Source organism: Artemia sp. Qi Xiang Cuo, chromosome 8 (assembly GCF_049724085.1).
Source record: "Artemia sp. Qi Xiang Cuo chromosome 8, ASM4972408v1, whole genome shotgun sequence".
Lineage (NCBI taxonomy): Eukaryota > Metazoa > Arthropoda > Branchiopoda > Anostraca > Artemiidae > Artemia > Artemia sp. Qi Xiang Cuo.
In genome coordinates, this window is record NC_142801.1 from 12,831,506 (window position 1) to 12,855,408 (window position 23,903).

Here is a 23,903-nt window from a genome sequence, read left to right on the forward strand (position 1 = left end):
AAGCCCGAGACTTTCTCCTGATGCCTCTGCATCAATCAATGCGTCCGTGACAACGGATAAAGCATGGGTATAACCAAGACGCAGCTGGAAACCAAACTGATATGTCGGAACATAACACTTGGTGTTCAAATGGTCGATGAAGAGCAGATGAAAATGCTTGCAGAAAGTAGTAGCCACTGTTATAGGGTGGAACAACGATCACTGGGTGGCAAGATTGCCTTTCTTTGGTATTGGAGAGAGATCTCCAATCGAGAAAGAAGAAGACACAACTCCTTGGATCAAAATCATCTGCATCAAAAGATCAATATGAATAACCATTAGCCCCCTACCATATAGAGTATGAAGAGCGCTCACTTTATTTATGCTGGAAGATTTCGTACATTTTATGCACAGCATCGCTCGCATTACATAATCAACCGAGGCAACAACTTGATGTTTCTACCGGTTGGTAGAAAGAGGAATATCTGAAACCCAAAGAGAATGAGGGTACTCACACTGTAGCCATGGATGGTACCAAAATTTTGATTTTCGCCGAGCATAAATAAAAATGAAATTGGTATTCAAGAAAATTCAGATGTGTATATTGATAATATGGCTTTACTTGGTTTTCCATGCAATATTTTTTTTAGTGCCGTAAATCGCTGGTTATTAGCATCATCTACCACTTAATTAGTTGAAGTAGATGCTGATGGTTTCATAATTAAGTCTTTTTAGTTAAATTTGAGAGTTTCTGGGAGGCTTGTTCCTCAGAAGCTTATTTTTCATGTGTTCCAAAAGCATTTGCAATTGATCCCTGATCTGCTATTTCAAAAACAAATTTAATTATTAAACATCCAGAAGGGCATGTTAATTATATATTGCACATTTGTACACCCATCAATCCCTACGCGACATACCGCTTGTCTTCACGATAAGGAACTGTCAGTGACCTTATGCTTGTCCTTTCAAAAACCTGGGGGGAACCCTAAAAAAAGGCTGAAGCCGGTTCTTCTCAGTCCCTATTCCCCTCACGCTCTGGAGACAGGGTCACTAGAGCTAAGTACTGGAATACCGCAGAAATACTGGAAGCACAGAAAATTTTGTTTTTGGAAATCGGAAGCTCGAGTGGTTAGCGTGCTAGACTTGAAATCTTTTGTCCGTGAGGACAGGGGGTTCGAGTCCTGATGTCACCGGCTATATGGTTTGGAACAGAGGTCAGCGGCGTGTCTCTGTAATCTCAGCCAAAAGTTGACCCAGCTCCAAATGGCTACCTGGAGGAATCTTGGGGATAATTCGGGAAGCGTCGTATGACTTGCCCCCAACCACGCATTGCGCTCCCGGCCGAAGGCAGAGAATCAGGAGATCGATACCTGCGCTACGCAGACCATGGACCAGCTCGCTGAAAATTTTTAAAAAGTTGTAATTTTCGTTTTCGAGAAGAGAAAATAAAGTCCACTTGTAATTCAAAAGTCTCAATGGGGACTTGTAAGTTACAAGAATAGCTGAGTAAATTTTTTTTGGGGGCGTACTTTATGTCTCTATTGACCTGTTCTGCGCTCTGGAACGCCTTGGTATTTGGTAATTATAGTTACACGAGTCTAACCATAAGTGGGGTTTAAGGTATTAGAGGTATTTTTCGCAAGAATAACTACGAAAGTACATCTTTAGTCCACAGGTTATCATTAATTTTTCTCGTTTTTTTGTGCTAGTATTAGAAGGAGATGGATTCTTCTGTCAATCCCCCTTCCTCCTCCTAACTCGGTATATAAAATGTTTTTGTAACTTTTTATGTTATTACCGTTATCAACGATTTAAATTCTGTTAATATGTCAAAAGCATTAGGAACTAGTAAAAAATATGTTGTTAAATATTATGGTTTTTAGGTAAGGGACTATCAATGTGACCTCTCATAAACAGCCAGAGGTACGACTCAGCGCAAAAAAGCCTTATATAGTCATGTCAGGAAGTGTACCATTGAAGAATTATTTGTAGTAATAGAAAAGGTTTGCTCGTGGCGATAGAGATTTCTCCTATAGCGCCACTTGGAGATCAGATTCCTTTGGGAGCATTTACCTTGGGGACTGGCGAACTAGTTACCTATTATCGGACTAGACTCAGACATATAAGAGAAACAAACACATATAAAAAGATAATAGATTTATTAAACTTACATGCTTAGTTGTACAGCAATGGGTCACTTCAAAGACAATAATAATGGTGACCAAAATAGTTTCGTACTAAACGTTTCAGAGCTCACTTCACATTAAAATTAAAAACACATTTTCCCCACTCCCAAACGCAGTTATTTCGTCCTGCGCTCTAGGGACTGCCTGCCATTGGCTCACGTGCCCCAAGGACGCGGACCCTCGTCCAATAATACATCTTAAATAGTTTTGATGATTTAGGCGTTCACACGGTTCTTCTCGTTTAAACTTCCTTAAAAATATTGTGCGTAGCACTTTTCTTAGTGCTCACTGTCTTAGCGAAATCCAAAGATTGCAATTTCTTTTCTTTGCTGATTAAAGACTTTTTCATTTTTGAAACTAGATTTAGCTTAATTATAGAGTCCGAACTAAAGAAGGACCTTTATTTTTGTATTTCAAATACAACTTGTTTTACTCCCGGTACATATCACCCTTCCCATGAAATAATGACGCCCCTTCATTAGTTACTGCCCCTCAGGAGTTTTAAATTTTTTCAATTGTTTTTCTTGTTTTATTCTACATCCCTATCTAAAATTCATCTGCCGGACTAAGATTATTTTTTGGTTGTAGGTTAGCTACTATACTAAAGATTTTTTTTTTTTCTTTTTCTATATCTAACAATTTTTAATTTTAATTTTCAAATAAGTTTGGGAATTTTATAATTTTACGTTAGTTCTCTTTTTTTTTTTTTTTTTTTGCTTTATATTTTAAGTAAAAAGTAATATATAAAAAAAGTTAAATTACTAAAATAAAAAAATTACACAAAATTATACTTGTGGTAAAAAAAAAAATTATTTATAAAATACGATATTTGGTTCAACATATTCACAGATGACATTAAAACACTTTCACTATTGAGATTTTTGCATTGTCAAAGCTGTTAGGAAGTAACACATGTAGCTTCACATCTATTCATCACCTTTCGTGTCCTTAGTGTACTACACCCTTCTGTTGTAAATTACGGTCCTTCACTCCTTTTGTCGTGGCAAAAATTTCGAAGCATTTACGTTATGGTTTCTTCATGGAACAGTTCGAGTCTAGTTGTCTTTACACGGTATGTTTTCCCTAATAGTCAACTGGGAAATGACCGTTAAATATCGTTCTAATAGTCAACTGGTAAATGATTCTTCCCACTACAGGTGTTGGTGTTTTTCTTATCAGCATATCATTTTTAGGATTTTTGAGGCACTTAGAGAATGTATTCTCGCGTAAAATTTTTCATTTGTGCCTGTTGAAACGGGTTGTCGTCATACTATAGTGACTCTCTTAATATATTGTCTTTAACTTCAGCTTCAAATATCTTCAATTATCATTTAACTTCAAATATCGTTAAATATCGTTTATCTTGTGCTGCTCGATGGTGTTCTCAGAGTTAAATTTCAAATTGTCTTTAATTTATGCTTCAAATATCTTCAAATATCTTTAAGTGTCATTTAACTTCAAATATCGTTTATCGTGTTCTGATCGATGGAGTTCTCAGAATTAAACTTCAAGTTGTCTTTAATTTCGTCTTCAAATATCTTGAAATTTCTTTAAGTGTCATTTAACTTTAAATATCGTTTAATATCGTTTAGATTCAAATATCATCACTATACTGTCAAATTATTCTGGGGTCCATAGTGAGTATCAACAGCGATATCTACGTATTTATATCTTGTACTGACCGATGGGTTTCTCAGCGTTTATCTGATTATTTAGTTCGTTAAAGCACTTGATACTGAGGTTCAAATATAGTGTTACCTGATACGTAATATGGTTCATGGTCGAAGAAACGACGATCGAAGGTAACTGTTGTTTTCGTAGACGAAGCTGGGATGGAAATTGCCTGAAGTTATGGTGAGTACTCTTCGCTGGTTGAGATATGATGAAAATATATGTTCCTGGGTCGTATCTGTACTGGGCAGCTTATTGAAATACTCAATGACCAAAGTGTCCATTTACTTTCCTGTAATAAAAACAACGCGGCAGAATCAAATGTTCTTTGAAGTAAATACACATACAATAATTCACGAAATAATTGGGTTATAATTTCTTAGCTATGAGACAGAATTAAATAAATACACTAATATTAGCATTCACAATGGAAATCTAAAACAGAAATTTCTTCAAATTTGTTTTGATAACGAAAGTATCGATATTAAATAAACATAATTTACCCTACATTATTAAGTTTGAGGTCTACTTTTACAATATTTTTCATGCCTGCATTGTTCACGCAAGTCCGTGCTGTATAAGAAATGCATGTTGCAGCGTCATAACCACACGGTTTTACGCAAACGATACTACAATGGGGGAACAAGACATAACAAGGACTAGTGGAGACCTCTATACCCACTAGTTTTCTGATGTCTTCCCTATTTCTTGGCTTAGACGTTTTCATGTGGCTCCGGGTTTATTCTCAGCATTTCAGCTGTTTCTCCGTGTTCTTCTTTTGGTTTTCTTCTTCTTATTCTTAAGACTTTTCCGTAATTACAAGTCAATAGGGTTCTTAGTGTCAGGGAGGTTGCGAATACGAAACATACGGCCAGTAATGTGTTCCACCAGAAATTGGTCGAGAACAATCCGTATTTATTATCTACATACGATAATCTTTGGTCTTCGTTTGTAAATAGGGGAATCTGTGAATCTAATGCTTCTCTTATTTTTGTAAGCCTTATCGTTCCTTTGTTTTTCTCTATTTTTGACCATACCGAGGTTTTTATTTCCTCGTGAGTTTTGAATTTATCCGGTAACGCCTCATCATTCACAAAATAATCAATTAGTGCTACGCATATTTCGTCCTTTTTTTGCTTTCTTTTTATATTTTCCAAAGACAAGGGACAATAGTTAATCTTATTTTCTTTTACTGCGTCTTTGACTTTGTTTTTCTTATATCCATGTTTGCTTTTAGCATTGATAGCATTAACTTCATTTTTTTCAGTTTCCAACGGACTATTTTCTGGGTCTCGACTCAAAAACTCGTTAGCCATATTGTGTGTTATTTTCAAATGTTAGATGTTGTAGACTCGATCATTAATTTTCATGATCACTTTATCTAGAATGACCGTTGGGTTTTTACTTGTGCACATGTCCTGCAAGCGTGAATGGTTTGATCTTAGTATGAATGTTCTAAAAATTAAAAAATGCCTATACTTTTCCAAGTGGTAGAAAATAGATAATAATTCTAAGTTTGTGGCGGAATAACTACTTTCGCCCTTTGATAAAGTTTTACTTGAATAGCATATAACTTGTTCTATTTGTTTAGGTGTTCCCTGTAGAGGGTTAGGGTTTTCTACTGGGATGGTTTGCGAAAGGATAGCGCATATGCCCTTTGAACTAGCATCAGTGGTAACGATGAATTTTCCGTTTTCGAAATCAGGGAGTGATAAAAATGGTTCAGAAGTGAGCGCCTTTTTGAGTTGGTCTAGGGAAGTCTGAGCTCCCTGGGACCAGGTAACACGATGGGAGTTTCCTTTCGTTAATTCCGTGAGGGGTTTCGCAATTTGGGAATAATTGCGTACAAATTTTCTTAAGTAGCCAGTAAGTCCTAAAAGTCCCCTTAATTCTTTCATAGTTCTGGGGGGCTTGAGGTTTTCAACACATTTTATTTTATCAGGGTCTGGGGATATCTCTCCCTGGGTTACTACTACTCCTAAAAATTTAATTTTGGATTGAAATAAATTTACTGTCTCAGGCCGGCATTTTAAAGTGCCTTGCCTGAACTTCTCGAACACCTTAGCTAAAGTTGCCAAGTGTTGCTCAGTGTTTTCCCCCACGCATATAATATCATCAACAAAATGAATTATATTCTTTAATCCTCTTAGCAGGTGCAATAGGGGTCTACAAAACGCGCTTGAACTTGTTTTAAGCCCAAATGGTACTCTCAAGTATTCATAAGATCCATATTCGGATGCTGAAAATGCAGTTTTATGGACGTTATTGTCGGCTACTTTTCCTTGGTGTTAGCCTTGGGTCAGGTCCAAAGAGGTACAAATTAAGTTTTTACTGGAAATTGAATCAAGAATTTCATCTCTTCTTGGTAAAGGAAATTTATCGCTAACTACTTGTTTGTTGAGAACCCTATAATCTACAACGAGCCTAAAATCTCCATTCTTTTTTGGTACTAAGATTATTGGTGCACTATACGGACTTATACTTGGGCGTATAATCTCGTTCCTTTCTAATTCATGGATTTTATTTTTTAACCACTCTTTGTGCTTATATGGCACACGATATGGCTGTTTTGCTACGGGATTACCAGTCGTTAAAATTGAAAGCGGGTAAAATGGGATCATCCCGAAGTCATTTTCAGATGCAGAAAATAAATCCTTAAAATTACATAATAATTCGCATAATTTTTTCTTAAGGTCCATATACGTAATATGATACAATTTAAATTTGTTTAAAAATTTCGATTTAGTCAAAGGATATTCGTTATTTGAAGTTTTAATACCGTTAACTAGGTTTCTTTTTGAATTTTCCCATGTATTTAAATCATTTTCCGTTAAAACCTGGATTTGGACTAAACAAGTCCCCTTTTGAATTGTAAGTGTATTGTTTTCATGGTTGTTGGCTACAAAAATAAAACCGTCCCAGGTGTCATAATATATACTCTTGTCCTAGTAGGAAATATGGTCATGTCTTTCATACTGGTTCTCATTACAAATGTATTACTCTATACTAATTGGCTAGTTACGCTTTTATCGTAGGATTTTTTGAATATGGTTGTGAGTGATTTCCGTTTTAATTATCGCACCTTAGTAACATGTCTCTTCATTTTTATGGTTTAATAGATTCATACTGGTGCTATGCTGCACAATTGCGGAATCTTGTGGCGTCTAGTTGGGTAGTATAGTGTTTTTCCACCAGTCCACTATTGTCTTGAGGTCATGTGATCTGTACGGTCTCATATCTCCTCTGTTTCGTGTCGCAGAGTTGATGTTTGTAATATATGAATTTAATTTCGTTCTTAAATATTTCTAGGTATTATAGAATAAATGCCCCATAGAGATCTGCCTTTGCTAGACATGAGTTTAAAAGTACTTTTAAATTGTACAATTAGACGTTTTGTTTACTGTTATGTTATCTTCGTAACCTCTGTTACGATTTCTTAAGGTAGAAATATTTTCCCCCACCTTAGCTGGGTATACGAACTTCTCGTTGGCTACGTCTAATAGTATTTTATTAGACCTTAGAAAATTTGCCCCTATAATAGCTTCATATGGGAGATTATCACATACAATGAAATTTGTCATGAAGGTTCTGTTGTCTCTTTTTACGTTTAGGCAAATTGACCCTTTTGCATTTAATTTATGACCTGTAACACTTGTTAAATTGGGATTCTTAGGGTTCTTTTGTCGCCTAATGTGCAGAGGCAACGTATTAAATACGCAAGAGTTTATGATATTTACAGTAGCTCCACCGTCAACTAAGGCCGTAAAGTAAACGTTTTCTACACAAAAATCATTAAATATAGGTAACTTGTTAATAATATCACTACAAGAAGGCACTAGTATTGTTCTGGACCTATTAAATATCCCTGGCACCCTCGGGGTTCAACTTATGTTTCTGAGGGGCCTGAAGCGTTTCCCTGAGAATTTATTTCATTTGTCGGTGCCTGTAATAGATATTCAGACGTATTAGGCTCCGTAGGCATATTTAAATGATTTACGTCTGCCTGTCTTCGCCATGTATTATTATGGTAACGTGGATGTCTCGTGTCAGTGCCATTTGCTGGCGTTGACTGCCAGTGCCGTTGGCTTGTAAAATTTTCATTTCTCATCGGCAAATTTTCATGATTTCTATATTGCATTCTCGCATTATATTGACATTGGCGAGTATTTGGGTTTTCAAACCGGTAATTAATTTGCCTGTTAGGGAGAGTGTTATACAGATTTTGGTGGTACGCATTATAAGGTACTGATTGGAGCACTCCCCCCTTGCTATAGCCTAGTGTACGACTGGTGCAAAAATTTGTTCTTCTGAACAAATGGTCAACGTAAGTTTGCGTATTACTGACAGTATTTCTTGGTATGGGATTGGTGACGTAGTGGCACTCTCTTGCTATGTGGCCAACATGATTGCAGTTATAGCACCTTATTATTGTAGGGTTAATGGGCTGAAAACGTACTGTTTTCTGCCTAGCGGGTTCTGGCGTTTTGTTTCTTTGTGCTACTGGGGAGTTATCCCTTGAAAAGAATTTGGGGGATGTCTGATCGCCCTTGAAGATTAGGTTCGCGGGTGAGTCGCCTAGGCTGTATATTTTTGTATTACTATGATTAGCAACCATTTTATCAACTTCACTTAGTCGTTCTACCTCTTGGACTGCAAGATCCAACGTCTGAATGTTCTTGGATATTACTACTCGATATAGTTTTGGGGGTAGCCCTTGCAGAAAGGTGTTTAGTATGACTTTTTCATACAGTTGCCCAGAACCACTTCCGTATTTTGCTTCTACAGAAATGCGTATATTATCCAGATATTCCCTTATATTTTGTGAAAAATCAAAGTTCACTACTCCATGTTTTAATTTATTTATTGAACTAGTTTCTATAAATCTCTCTTTGAATGCTTGTAACAAGTCATCAACCGTATTTATTGGCAAGTTGGCGTTATTTCCTATGGTATGCTCGACCTGTTTTAGAAAGGTTAAGGCCTGGCCTCTTAATCGTAGAAGCAGCATGTCTTTTAATGCTTCAACGTCTGTTTTTGTTAATTGTACAAACTGGGTCAATTGTATATTAAATTCGTCAATATCTTATTGACAATTTTACTCCGGTATAGATTTTGATATTTATATATTTTTCGCGACCAAATAATGCAATAATATTAATTAATTTATATCGTCAATATTTTCGTGTGTCTTTTTTTGCGGTTTTATAAAATTTTAATTAAATTTAATTAAACTAATTTTGGGTTTGCTAATATATACAATTATATATAATGGGTTTACAATAGTATCCAAGAGGTTATATGCCAAATAAATTTTATTATATGTCTGTATCTCTCCGAAAATTAAAATTGAATTACAGAGTTTAAATAGCGTAACTAGTTCGCAGTTTTCCTCCAATTTCCGACACGCGCCATTTGTACCATTGAAGAAATATTCGTAGTAATTGCAAAGGTTTGCTCGTGGCGATAGAGATTTCTCCTATAGCGCCGCTTGGAGATCAGATTCCTTAGGGAGCATTTACCATGGGGACTGGCGAACTAGTTACCTATTATCGGACTAGACTCAGACATATAAGAGAAACGAACACATATAAAAAGATAATAGATTTATTAAACTTACATGCTTAGTTGTACAGCAATGGGTCACTTCAAAGACAATAATAATGGTGACCAAAATAATTTCGTACTAAACGTTTCAGATCTCACTTCATATTTAAATTAAAAAACACATTTTCCCTACTCCCAAACGCAGTTCTTTCGTCCTGCGCTCTAGGGACTGCCTGCCATTGGCTCACGGGCCCCAAGGACGCGACCCCTCGTCCAATAATACGTCTTAAATATTTTTGATGATTTAGGCGTTCACACGGTTCTTATCGTTTAAACTTCCTTAAAAATATTGTGCGTAGCACTTTTCTTATTGCTCACTGTCTTAGCGAAATCCAAAGATTGCAATTTCTTTTCTGATTAAAGACTTTTTCATTTTTGAAACTAGATTTAGCTTAATTATAGGAGTCCGAATTAAAGAAGGAACTTTATTTTGGTATTTCAAATATATCGTGTTTTACTCCCGGTACAGAAGCAGGTTTTTTAAAGCCAATGTCATTTTAATGGAATTCTGGCATCATTATGTGCACTACTGCATACCAGAGGGACAGGGGGAGCTGCCCCTAGTTTAATCTGAAACTTCCCTCTCCACCAGAATATTTAGGCCCTAAAGAGTAGTTTCAGGCTGTTAAAATATTACCTAGGTTTGGTGTTTTTCCCGACCAACTTGATTTTGAGAAAATTTTTAAAAATGAGAATTCGAGTATAAGAAGTAAGTAAGAAGTAAGTTTTGAGTAAGTAAGAAGTGTATTTAGAAGTAAGTTTTAGTCAGAATATCCATTGTAAATTGTCTGCAGAAATAACTAATTTTTTTCCAGGTATCAGTGCGGCCACTTCAACATACGCAATATGAACGATTCATTACAGCTGCCTATCCCTACTACTTTTCAGCTTTTAGTATGATGGCTGGTGTTCTAGTCTTTAGTTTCGCTTTTACGCATTTAAAAGACACAAAGTCAAAGTCTGACTAAATATTCCACTTTTTTTTTTACCAGAAGTTAAATGTGCTTGAAGAATTTGGTGAGTGAATCCGGGTGTATGTGTTAAAAATTTTAATTTTGTTTTGTATGCTCTGAATAAGATTTCATAAAAGTTTTGGTTCTTTCTTTTTTGTCACCTATACTACTGTGCTTAACGTAAAAAAGACTAGGGGGCGAATCACCTTTAAAGGGTTTTGACTAGGGGCGCCCCCTAGGAGTTTTGACTGCTTTTAGTCCATTGTAGTCAAGAGGTGACGCTCTTATGTTTGGACAAAGCAATGTAGATTCAAGGTCATTCCGTATATGAAAGGTTATTCCGTATATGAAAGGGGCTGTCCCCTCCTCAACGCCTCGCTATTTACGCTAAAGTTTTTTATTGTTTAAAAAAAAATAGATTTGTGAGAAAGTCAAACTTTAGCATAAAGAGCGAGGTGTTGAGGAGGGGACAGCCCCTTTCATATACGGAATAATTTCTGTTCGTTTTAAGTTTTAACGTCGTTCCTAACTTTCAGTTAAGAAAACTTGGTTTTTTTTATATTTAATTTTTGAACATTTTTAAATTAATGCAGGTTTTGATATTGGCTCACCGTACATGAATAATTAAAACAAAATTTGTATATTAATTTTACTTTTATTTGGTTAAATGGTTTTTGTCGAAACTTGTTTAATTTTATTTACGAACGTTATTTATTAGTAATAAGTGTACGTAATTTACGTAACGAACTTCTATATTCATAGATTTTTAATACGTATATTAGGGGGTTCGCTCCCTAGTCAATACGAACCAATTTAAAGGTTTTTTGTAGCATGTTGTAAATGAGGAAATCTATTGGCGATATTACTGAATAACAAGATTGGATCGGAAATTCTCCCAGAGAAATCCCCCCACACCCTTTAGAATTGAAACGAAAATATATTAGGAATGGGTAATATTTTCAATAAGACAGTGAAAATAGATAAAAATATATTTGTCTATAAAATGTTTTGTTATGAAAATATTTTGTTTATACAAAAATATTCATAAAATCCGAATATTTCGGCTTCGCATCCGGAATCTTTTGTCAGCAAAAAAAAAACATGCGAAAAAAGCCACGAAAAACCACAAACACTATACAAAAACAAAGAAATGTAAACTTATATTTAACCAAAATCGAATATGATTTTCGTCACAAGACAAGATGTCTGCTATATACTCCAGATTATCCAGATGTACCTCTAGATTATCTTCTAGCGAAGGATTCTAGAATCTAGGAATTTTTTTGGACTTAAGAAAAGACTGTGCCATTTTGCTATCATCCCATATCAGAAGGCATGCCTTGTGCTTTATTGAAATACCCTATTGGATTTTATTTTCCTTTCGTTTCTTTTTCGTTTGTTTAGCCTTTTTGTTTGTTTTGTTCATATGATTTGTTTAGTTAATTTTTTAAGTGTTTTTCTTTCGATGATAAAGGCTTCCGGATGCGGTGCCGAAATATTCGGATTTTTATTAATACTTTTGTACAAAAAAGTTTTTCATTTGCTTTTCACTGTCTTATTAAAAAAAAAATACCCGTTTTCATTATATTTTTGTTTCACTTCTAAATGGAAAGGAATTGTGATCTGAGAAATCAACCCCTCTTTAGAAAATTACACGTTATTAGATTCACTTATTTATTTTTTAAGCGGCAGTTAATCAGCTGACCAGCAGTCAAATCTTAAGAAAAATCTCTAGCTGTACTGATAGTTTAACTAGAAATATATGTTGAGACTACAAGGGCTTACCCATAAATTAAGTCCGAGGAGAGTATAAGACCTAAAAGTTTAGTGTTAGTGGGAATAACTTTCTAGCAACAAAGAAAGCTCGTAAAAGCAACTTGGAAATTACTATCCAAATAAGATTTTCCTTAATAGAAAACCTCTGTCTCGCTTAAGAATGTTTAAGATTACTAACAAAAAGTATTTTAACTAGATGTAATTGATGGATTCTTAGAGACGGCCCCAAAATCCGCTTCACTTACCTCCTTCTCTTAGTATAGAAACCACACAAAGACGTTTCGCCAAACGTTAGTAGTAGAATAAAATTTACAAAAAGAATCTTCTGACACATTTAAAAAAAAAATTATCTAATACTCGTACATATGTCCCATATTCAGACTGTATTTTAAAAAGATCAAAATATTTATTTATATTTGTGGATGAAAATTCCAAAATTGTGCCGCAGCTATACTCACAAAACTAATTCGAAGCTCAGGCCACAAGGGTCGGCTGCTTCACTCCAATATTGTGCGTGAAATATTTTAGTGAATATCCTATATGTAAAATATACAATACAAATGTTATAGGGAGGTTATGTTGTATCTATAGATATCTTATGTCTACATATATCTTATAGGGAAATATATAGTAGATAAAATTATACTTCGATATCGTAGGTGGAAGATTGGTTGCAGTAATGAATCCCATGCTCCGGCTATAAGGTTCTATATTCAGACAACCTTTATGATATTCAGATGTGACATGACATGACAAAAGCAATTTGTCATGTCATAACATGATATGACGAAGGCATGACAAAGGCAAATGATATGACAAAGGCAATTTGAACCATTTTATCTTTTGCTTCTTTTTGAGAATTTGGCCTGGCTAGTTGAAAATTGTTGAAAAGTTCTAAAAATTAGAATTAATTTATCTTATGTTACGACACTTATGCCATTCACATTGGTTTTAAACACTATTCACATTGACATACTTAAGTTCAATAAGAATAAAAAATCGACTCCGATTGATGGATTATTTTTAGCTGACCAATCAAAGACCGTTTTACATTCTAGCGGTAAATATTTTATGTTACGGAATGGCAATGTGTATCTGGAACTATGCTCCAAATACGCTGTAATTAAACATTGGTTTTCAACACGATTCACATTGACATACTTAAGGTCAATAAGAATGTAAAATGGGCTTCGATTGGTGGATTATTTTTAGCTGACCAATCAAAGACCGTTTTACATTCTAGCGTTAAATATTTAACACTATGCTCCAAGTACGCTATAATTAAACATTGGTTTTCAACACAATTTACATTGACATACTTAAGGTCAATAAAAATGTAAAGTCGACTCCGATTGGTGGATTATTTTTAGCTGCCCAATCAAAGACCGTTTTACATTCTCGCGTTAAATATTTTATGTTACGGAATGACAATGTGTATCTGGCACTATGCTCCAAATACGCTTTAATTAAATCTGCCAATAAAAACAGAATTACGCATGACTTTAATGCCAATGATTGAGGATTGGACTAGGTTCAAATTTGAAAGTAATTGTTTATAACAGCAAAGTTTTGGCTATTAGGGAACAGTTGGGAAGGATATATTCTGCAATTAGAAAAGGTAGAACCTTCAAGCACCAGGTTCTGGATTCGTAAATTCTATAAAACGTTGCATTACTATAAATTAGGAGGGAACAAATCCTAAATTTTTATTAAACTTAAATTAAACTTGATAAAATTAGATTAAATTTTTTGGCCGTTAAAAACAGCTGGGAAAGACATAAAATTTACCTTCAAGCTGCAAGTTTTGGACTTGTAAATTTTTATAAAATGTATCGAAGCGCAGTATTGCTGTAAAGTAATAGGGAACAAATCCTAACACTATTAAATTTAAATTGATTTTTTTTTTTTTTTTTATTAGGGAACATTTGTTTAGGATATTTCTTGCAATTAGAAAAGGTAGAACATTGAGGTAGCAGATTCTGAATTCTAAATTTTTATAAAAGAGCATTAAAATGCTGTATTGCTGTAAAGTAATAGAGAGAAAATTTGTTGCAGCTGCAAGTAGTCACAGCGGCAGTCGCAGTTACAATTGCAGTTGCAGTTGCTAGTATTCGCTCTCACACTTATGATTAAATATTTATGCTTTCAGTTCATGTTCTCACCATTTAAATTATCGACTTCTTTAGCACAAGTGCGACTTGCTTATACTTAGCTCCTCCTACGCCTTGAGGCGCATAAGGGGTGTAAATGTATGACTATTCCACTATATAAGGAGACATGTTAAGAAATTCTTAACTTCATAATATGGAATTCTTATTTCATAACTTGCAAAATAATCCTAGTTAACATTTTTTTTCCAGCGGGAGAACCTGTATCATCACTTCTTTCACTGTTGCACAATTTTTTGTGAAACAACATGAACAACAAAATTGTGAAAAATGAACATAGATTTGACTGCATTTATCCGTTTTCAAATAGTCTATATATGAAATTTAAACACCATCACTGCCATCTACCAAAAAGATAATAGGCAAATGGTGTACTTTTTGTTTTGATCTGACTCCTTTTTTTAGGAACTATGGGTTTTTATATTTCTTAACATTGGACTTGATCGTCTCTTACTAGGTTGCTAGCTACCGCTGCAACCCGGATGTTTGATGTGAAATTACAAACCAAAAAATATCATAATTTTTAACTCAACTGGGTGAATTAGGAAGTGGTGCTGGCAGAGGAGGAGGAGGTGGTGGAACTATCCACGAAGCTGATGGAGCTTTTGGGGATTTTTTTAGGAGTTAGGGGTTTTTATATTTCTTAACATTGGGCGTTATCGTCTCTTACTAGGTTGCTAGCTACTGCTGCATCCCAGATTATAGTTATCATGTTCTAGGTGTCGTTCTTTATTGTAAATATTAAAAAATGGAATTTTTTGGTCTTAAACTACATAGTCAATCCCACATCGGGTAGTTAGAACCTAACCAAAAATAAAACTAATTTTAACATTTTAAGGTATTTTTCTAGCTTGTATTGAAATATTCAAACTATTGCTCAGATACCATGGATATTTTTGCAGTTTACACAAGCTAATAAGAATATTCATTTATATAATTTATAAAGAATATAAATTAATATAGGTAAGAGGTCGTTCTTTATTATATTTGAGTTCAACACACTCTGTGGTAACGATTGATCTTTTTCTTTTCCCTGTTGGATCACTTACTATGAGATAGACTTCGGTTCTGACTGTGACAAACAGGAAAAAACCCATGGCTTTTTCTTATTTGGAATAGTAAGAGACGACCTTGAAAGAGTCACGTACCAAACTTCCATTTAAAAGTTGAATTTATTATCTTAACGTTTAGTTACTATGTGCCATGGTTTGCTCTTTACTCGGCTTCAACTATATCCACTAAAAGTAGCTTAGGCCCCATTTACCATAAATGTTATCGATCCTTTATGTAATTACATAATCCCTATTTATGTTTCAGTTAACATGGGCTAGGTGTCGTTCTTTATTGTACAAAAATACAGTTTTTATTGGAAAAGTTTATTCTCTTTTAGAAATAATTTATTTTAGTTACTATATATTTTTTCCCAATTAATTTCCTTTAAAATGAGCTATTGAACAACCCTCTACGATGTTCCAGTGCCAAGCTATCTCTGGATACAAAAAAAGAAAAAAAAAAGAAAAAAATATCCCGTTTGGGGAGAATAACGTGGTTAAAGTCAATTTTCTTGATTTTCAAGCCAATATATTTCCCTTGCTGTTCAAGCCAAGGGACAGAAAGTTTCCTATACAGGGGTTTCGGACAAGGCGGTTCTAATGGTGTACTTTTTGTTTTGATCTGACTCCTTTTTTAGGAGCTATGGGTTTTTATATTTCTTAACATTGGACGTGATCGTCTCTTACTAGGTTGCTAGCTACCGCTGCAACCCGGATTATATTTCTTAACATTGGACGTGATCGTCTCTTATTAGACTCTTAAAAAATCAGGCAGCTAACTAAGTCCAATGTATGCAATTGTTTGTTATTCCAACGATTGTCTTTTAATGTGACTACCATTGCAACCCGGAATATATTAAAGATTTGAGTTAGTATAAGCGAGGGTTCGTTCTTTATTATAATATCTAGTAGGGTTTCAGACAAGGTAGTTCTAATGATGTACTTTCGTTTTGATCTTACTCTATTTTTAGGAGTTTTGTTATATTTCTTAGCATGGGACTGATCGTCTCTTACTAGGTTGCTAGCTACTGCTGCAACCCAAATTCACATATATATTTATTTATGAGAGGCAGCCTGGCCGAGTGGTCCAAGACACTGGTGTTAGCCACCAGTCTCTTCGGAGGCGTGGGTTCAAATCTTACCGCTGGTATACGATTATGTTTGAAAGACTGCAGTGTGAAAAGACATCAAAAATGAAGTTTTTGATGGAAAAATTTATTCTCTTTTAGAAATAATTTATTTTAGTTACTATAGATTTTTAACCCAATTAATTTCCTTTAAAATGAGCTATTGAACAACGCTCTACGATGTTCCAGTGCCAAGCTATCTGTGGAAAAGAAAAAAAAAAGAAAAGAGAAAAAAATATCCCGTTTGGGGAGAAAAACGTGGTTAAAGTCAATTTTCTTGATTTTCAAGCCAATATATTTCCCTTGCTGTTCAAGCCAAGGGACAGAAAGTTTCCTATACAGGGGTTTCGGACAAGGCGGTTCTAATGGTGTACTTTTTGTTTTGATCTGACTCCTTTTTTAGGAACTATGGGTTTTTATATTTCTTAACATTGGACGTGATCGTCTCTTACTAGGTTGCTAGCTACCGCTGCAACCCGGATTAACTATAGTGAAGTTGCGTATGCAAGTTAGTATAGGGAAGAGTTTGATCTTTATTATATTTGTTTTGATCTGACTCCTTTGTTAGGAACTATAGGTTTTTATATTTCTTAACATTGGACGTGATCGTCTCTTACTAGGTTGCTAGCTACCGCTGCAACCCGGATCTTTTAGTGGAAAATTTTAATATATTGAACTTAAATATAATAACTGTACTAGCCTATACTATAGTTAAGTGGCCTAAAAGATTTAGTATAGGCAAGAGGTCGTTCTTTATTATAATTCTTTATTGTAAACAGAAAGTTTCCTATACAGAGATTTCGGACAAGGCGGTTCTAATGGTGTACTTTTTGTTTTGATCTGACTCCTTTTTTAGGAGCTATGTTTTTTTTTTTTCTTAACATTGGACGTGATCGTCTCTTACTAGGTTGCTAACTACCGCTGCAACCTGGATACTGCTGTAACCCTGATAACAAACAGTAAAATATTACAAACAGGAAAAAGCCTACGGCTTTTTCTTCTTTGAAATAGTAAGAGACGAACCTCAAACGATCAAGTAGCTAACTAAGTCCAATGCATGCAATAACTTTTCATTCCAATGATCGTCTTTTAATGTAACATATCAGTTACTATGGGAGAGAGATTGTTCTTTACTGTAAAGTTTATAAATGAATATGTGGCTTAATATAAATGAGCCACAGGGTTCAGTTTCTCTGGGCTTGAGTTCGTTCTTTTCTAAGTTATTACTAGCTTTTAGTCTCCTAATGGGTTTTTCTATTCATTCTTTTCTTTAAACATATTGATCCTTTATGTAAATTTTCTTGATTTTCAAGCCAATATATTTCCCTTGCTGTTCAAGCCAAGGGACAGAAATTTTACTATACAGGGGTTTCGGACAAGGCGGTTCTAATGGTGTACTTTTTGTTTTGATCTGACTCTTTTTTAGGAGTTAGGGGTCTTTATATTTCTTAGCATTGGACGTGATCGTCTCTTATTAGGTTGCTAGCTACCGCTGCAACCCGGACTATTGAACAACTCTCTACGATTTTCCAGTGCCAATCTATCTGTGGAAAAGAAACAAAAAAAATATGCCGTTTGTGGACAATAACGTGGTTAAAGTCAATTTTCTTGAATTTCAAGCCAATATATTTCCCTTGCTGTTCAAGCCAAATGACAGAAAGTTTCCTATACAGGGGTTTCGGACAAGCCGGTTCTAATGGTGTACTTTTTGTTTTGATTTGACTGCTTTTTTAGGAGCTATGGGTTTTTATATTTCTTAACATTGGACGTGATCGTCTCTTACTAGGTTGCTAGCTACCGCTGCAACCCGGATTAAAAAATTATTATCATATCTTATATTAAACTTTAATTTTATAAATCTTTGATAGTCTAATGGTAAGCATGCTCACTTGTTACCTGGGAGAAGGGGTTTGATTCCCCGTCGGGGAGAACTTTTAATATGTTGAATTAAAAGTACTATCTTTTCAATTTAAAATTTAAAAAATAAACTTGCCTATTTATATTCTAGCTAAAATAATGAAGATAATATGAATGTACCACAGGGTTCAGTTTCTTTGGACTTGAGTTCGTTTTTTAACTATAAATACAAACAGGAAAAAGCCTACGGCTTTTTCTTCTTTTAAATAGTAAGAGACGAAACTCAAACAATCAAGTAGCTAACAAAGTCCAATGTATGGAATGGTTTGTTATTTCAGTGATCGTCTTTTAATGTAAATTTACTAACCTATACTATAGTTAAGTGGCCTATATAATTCAATATAGGCAAGAGGTCGTTCTTTATTATATGTTATCTTATCTTTTAGTTACTATGTGACATGGTTTGTTCTTTACTAAGTTTCTAGTCTTCTACTAGGTTTTATAATTGCAAATCAAACTAAGTCTAATATGTCCCATGGCTTGTTCCTTATTAGGTTTATGATCCCGATGAAAATTACATAATCCCCATTTATTTTCCAGTTAACATTGGTTAGATGCCGTTCTTTACTATAACATAGCTCTAATATAAAACTATGATGACTGATATTCATTATTTATCTAGTAGGATGTCAAACAAGGTAGTTCTAATGATGTACTTTTGTTACTATATACTATATATTACCTATACTATAGTTAAGTGGCCTATAAAATTTAGTATAGGCAAAAGGTCGTTCTTTATTATAATTATTGACGTCATGGCGCAATGATATTATTTCATGACGTCATCAGAAACAACAATATAATTTCTTGTTTTTCTATTCACGTCATAGCTCTAATATAAAACTATGATGACATTCATTATTTATCTAGTAGGGTTTCAGACAAGGTAATTCTAATGATGTACTTTTGTTTTGATCTGACTCTATTTTTAGGAGTTTTGTTATATTTCTTAGCATTGGACTGATCGTCTCTTACTAGGTTGCTAGCTACTGCTGCAACCCAAATTCACATATATATTTATTTATGAGAGGCAGCGTGGCCGAGTGGTCCAAGGCACTGGTGTTAGCCACCAGTCTCTTCGGAGGCGTGGGTTCAAATCTTACCGCTGGTATACGATTATGTTTGAAAGACTGCAGTGTGAAAAGACATCGAAAATGCAGTTTTTGGTGGAAAAATTTATTCTCTTTTAGAAATAATTTATTTTAGTTACTATAGATTTTTAACCCAATGAATTTCCTTTAAAATGAGCTATTGAACAACCCTCTACGATGTTCCAGTGCCAAGCTATCTCTGGATACAAAAAAAAAAGAAAAGAGAAAAAAATATCCCGTTTGGGGAGAATAACGTGGTTAAAGTCAATTTTCTTGATTTTCAAGCCAATATATTTCCCTTGCTGTTCAAGCCAAGGGACAGACAGTTTCCTATACAGTGGTTTCGGACCAGGCGGTTCCAATGGTGTACTTTTTGTTTTGATCTGACTCCTATGTTAGGAACTATGGGTTTTTAAATTTCTTAACATTGGACGTGATCGTCTCTTACTAGGTTGCTAGCTACCGCTGCAACCCGGATACCACTGCAACCCGGAAAAACTAAGTCTAATATGTCCCATGGTTTGTAATCCCCATTTATTTTCAAGTTAACATTGGCTAGATGTCGTCCTTTATTATATGCAACCCGGATCTCAAACAATCAAGTAGCTAGCTAATTCCAATGTATGCAATTGTTTGTTATTCCAATGATCGTCTTTTGATGTAATAAAAAGCTTCCAAGGTATGAACCGGAAACTGTTGAACAGTTTACAGATGTAATGGGGAATCTTATACATCACTGTGAATATATGTAGGCATAATTGTCCTTTACTTAGTTTCAGCTTAAATTCGATGATCGAGACTTTATGCACTAACTTACATCCAAAGACTATGACGTCATTGATCAATATTGTAAATAGAAAATTCAGTTTTTTGTAAAAAATAATTAATTAAAAAAATAAGTACAAATAGCGCTAGATCTAGAGATTTCCTTTAAAATGAGCCATTGAACAACTCTCTACGATGCTCCAGTGCCAAGCTATCTGTGGAAAAGAAAGAAAGAAAAAAATATCCCGTTTGTGGAGAGTAACGTGGTTAACGTCAATTTTCTTGATTTTCAAGCCAATATATTTTCTTTGTTATTCAAGCCAAAGGGCGGTAAGTTTCCATTTTAGGGGTTTCGGACAAGGCGGTTCTAATTTTGTACTTTCTGTTTTGATCTGACTCTTTTTTTAGGAGTTCAGGGTTTTTATATTTCTTAACATTGGACGTGATCGTCTCTTACTAGGTTGCTAGCTACCGCTGCAACCCGGAAATAGTAAGAGACTAGCCTCAAACAATCAAGTAGCTAACTAAATCAAATGTATGTATTGGGTTTTATTCCAATGACCGTCTTTTAGTGGAAAATTTTAATATATTGACCTTAAATATAATAACTTCATGTAAATTATTACTATAGAGTTCATTACCATGAACTGTTTGATTGCTTCAAAATTCAAATATCTTTGAAAAGACTGCAGTATGAAAATACATCAAAAATGCAATTTTTTTGAAAAAATTGATTCCACTTTAAAAAGTATTTTATTTTTAATTACAAAAGGCACTAGATGTTGCAATTGCCTTTAAAATGAGCTATTTTACAGCTCTCTATGATTTTCCAGTGCCCAGCTAGCTAAGCAGGAAATAAAGCGGAAAGAAAAAAATATCCCGTTTGTGGAGAATAACGAGGTAAAAGTCAATTTTCTTTATTTTCAAGCCAATATATTTTCTTTGTTATTCAAGCCAAAGGGCGGTAAGTTTCCTTTATAGAGGATTTGGACAAGGCGGTTCTAATGGTGTACTTTTTGTTTTGATCTGACTCTTTTTTTAGGAGTTGGGGGTTTTATATTTCTTAACATTGGAGGTGATCGTCTCTTACTAGGTTGCTAGCTACCGCTGCAACCCGGATTAGAAATAATTTATTTTATGAACTATAGATTTTTAACCCAATTAATTTCCTTTAAATTGAGCCATTGAACATCTCTCTACGATGTTCCAGTGCCAAGCTATCTCTGGAAAAGAAGAAAAAAAGAAAAAAAGAAAAAAAAAATATCCCGTTTAGGCAAAATGTTGTAGTAGCTGCCACTTTTCTTGATTTTCAAGCCAATATATATTCCCTTGCTGTTCAAGCCAAGGGACAGAAAGTTTACTATACAGGAGTTTCGGACAAGGCGGTTCTAATGTTGTACTTTTTGTTTTGATCTGACTCCTTTTTTAGGAACTATGGGTTTTTATATTTCTTAACATTGGACGTGATCGTCTCTTACTAGGTTGCTAGCTACCGCTGCAACCCGGATAATATATTTTATATTGTCTAGAGGTTGGGATAGCTTTCACCCAGTATTCTTGAGTTCAATTTCTGTATTGGAAATTTTTACTTATGATGATTTCTTAAGAAACATAATTAAAATTTCTGAATGTAATAAAAATAATTTATTTTAATTACAAAATGTTTTTCACCCCATTAATTTCCTTTAAAATGAGTCATTGAACAACTCTCTACGATGTTCCAGTGCCATGCTATCTGTTGAATTACTAATCTATACTATAATTAAGTGGCGTATAAAATTTAGTATAGGCAAGAAGTCGTTCTTTATTATAGGACCGGCAACTGTGGAACAGTTTACAGATGTAATGGGAAATCTTATACATCACTGTGAATATATGGAGGCATAATTGTCCTTTACTTAGTTTCAGCTTAAATTCGATGATCGAGCCTTTATGTAATTAATTTTCTTAGTAAGTTAACCATTTTTCATCATGTCTTATATGTAACATATTCATCATGAGTATCCAATAGTACAATGGTAAACATAACCGCTTGTCAAGAGGGCGATCGGGGTTCGATTCCCCGTTGTAGGTAATTTTTAATTTGTTGACTTTAAATACAACTTTACAAGCCTACACTATAGTTAAGCGACCCTACACTATAGTTTAGGAAGAATGTTGTAGTAGCTGCCACTTTTCTTGATTTTCAAGCCAATATATTTCCCTTTCTGTTCAAGCCAAGGGACAGAAAGTTTCCTATGCAGGGGTTTCGGACAAGGCGGTTCTAATGGTGTACTTTTTGTTTTGATCTGACTCCTTTTTTAGGAACTATGGGTTTTTATATTTCTTAACATTGGACGTGATCGTCTCTTACTAGGTTGCTAGCTACCGCTGCAACCCGGATGCAACCCAGATTCACATATATATTTATTTATGAGAGGCAGCCTGGCCGAGTGGTCCAAGGCACTGGTGTTAGCCACCAGTCTCTTCAGAGGCGTGGGTTCAATTCTTACCGCTGGTATACGATTATGTTTGAAAGACTGCAGTGTGAAAAGACATCAAAATGCAGTTTTTGGTGGAAAAATTTATTCTCTTTTAGAAATAATTTATTTTAGTTACTATAGATTTTTAACCCAATTAATTTCCTTTAAAATGAGCTATTGAACAACCCTCCACGATGTTCCAGTGCCAAGCTATCTCTGGATACAAAAAAAGAAAAAAAAAGAAAAAAAAAGAAAAAATATCCCGTTTAGGCAGAATGTTGTAGTAGCTGCCACTTTTCTTGATTTTCAAGCCAATATATTTCCCTTGCTGTTCAAGCCAAGGGACAGAAATTTTACTATGCAGGGGTTTCGGACAAGGCGGTTCTAATGGTGTACTTTTTGTTTTGATCTGACTCTTTTTTTAAGAACTATGGGTTTTTATATTTCTTAACATTGGACGTGATCGTCTCTTACTAGGTTGCTAGCTACCGCTGCAACCCGGACAACCCGGATAAAACCCCCCAAAAATTACTGCATTTAACATAATAATAGATAATTATATAAAAAACCTAATTGACAAATACAATTTATGATGAACTATATCGGTCCTTTATGTAAAATCATAAATGAGACCATTTACATCTTTGTCGCTTTTTATATAGTAATTATGACGTCATGGCGTAATGATTTTATTTCATGACGTCATGGCTTAATGACATTCTTCCATGACGTCTTCAGAAACAACAACATAATGTCGTATTTTTCTATTCACGTCATAGCTCTAATTAAGCTATGACGACATTCATTATTTATCTAGTAGGGTTTCAGACAAGGTGGTTCTAATGATGTCCTTTTGTTTTGATCTGACTCTATTTTCAGGAGTTCTCGGTTTTTATATTTCTTAGCATTTGACTGATCGTCTCTTATTAGGATGCTAGCTACTGCTGCAACCCGGATTCACATATATAGTTATGAGAGACAGCGTGGCCGAGTGGTCCAAGGTGCTGTTGTTAGCCACCAGTCTCTTCGAAGGCGTGGGTTCAAATCTTACAGCTGGTATACGATTATGATTTATGTAGAAAAATCAAATGTCTTTGAAAAGACTGCAGTATGAAAAGACATCAAAAATGCAGTTTTTAGTGAAAAGTTTAT

The 23,903-nt window shown here is 34.6% G+C and overlaps 1 protein-coding gene across 1 annotated transcript in view; it reads left to right on the plus strand.

The window, feature by feature from the left end:
- Positions 1–10,543, plus strand: part of Ost48 (dolichyl-diphosphooligosaccharide--protein glycosyltransferase non-catalytic subunit Ost48) — a 53,017-nt gene extending 42,474 nt beyond the window's left edge. The window contains exon 8 of the mRNA XM_089093219.1: positions 10,256–10,543. Coding sequence (XP_088949345.1) covers positions 10,256–10,408 — 153 coding nt within the window. The 3' untranslated portion in view covers positions 10,409–10,543. The remainder of the gene's footprint in view (positions 1–10,255) is intronic.
- The last annotated feature ends 13,360 nt before the right edge of the window (positions 10,544–23,903 follow it).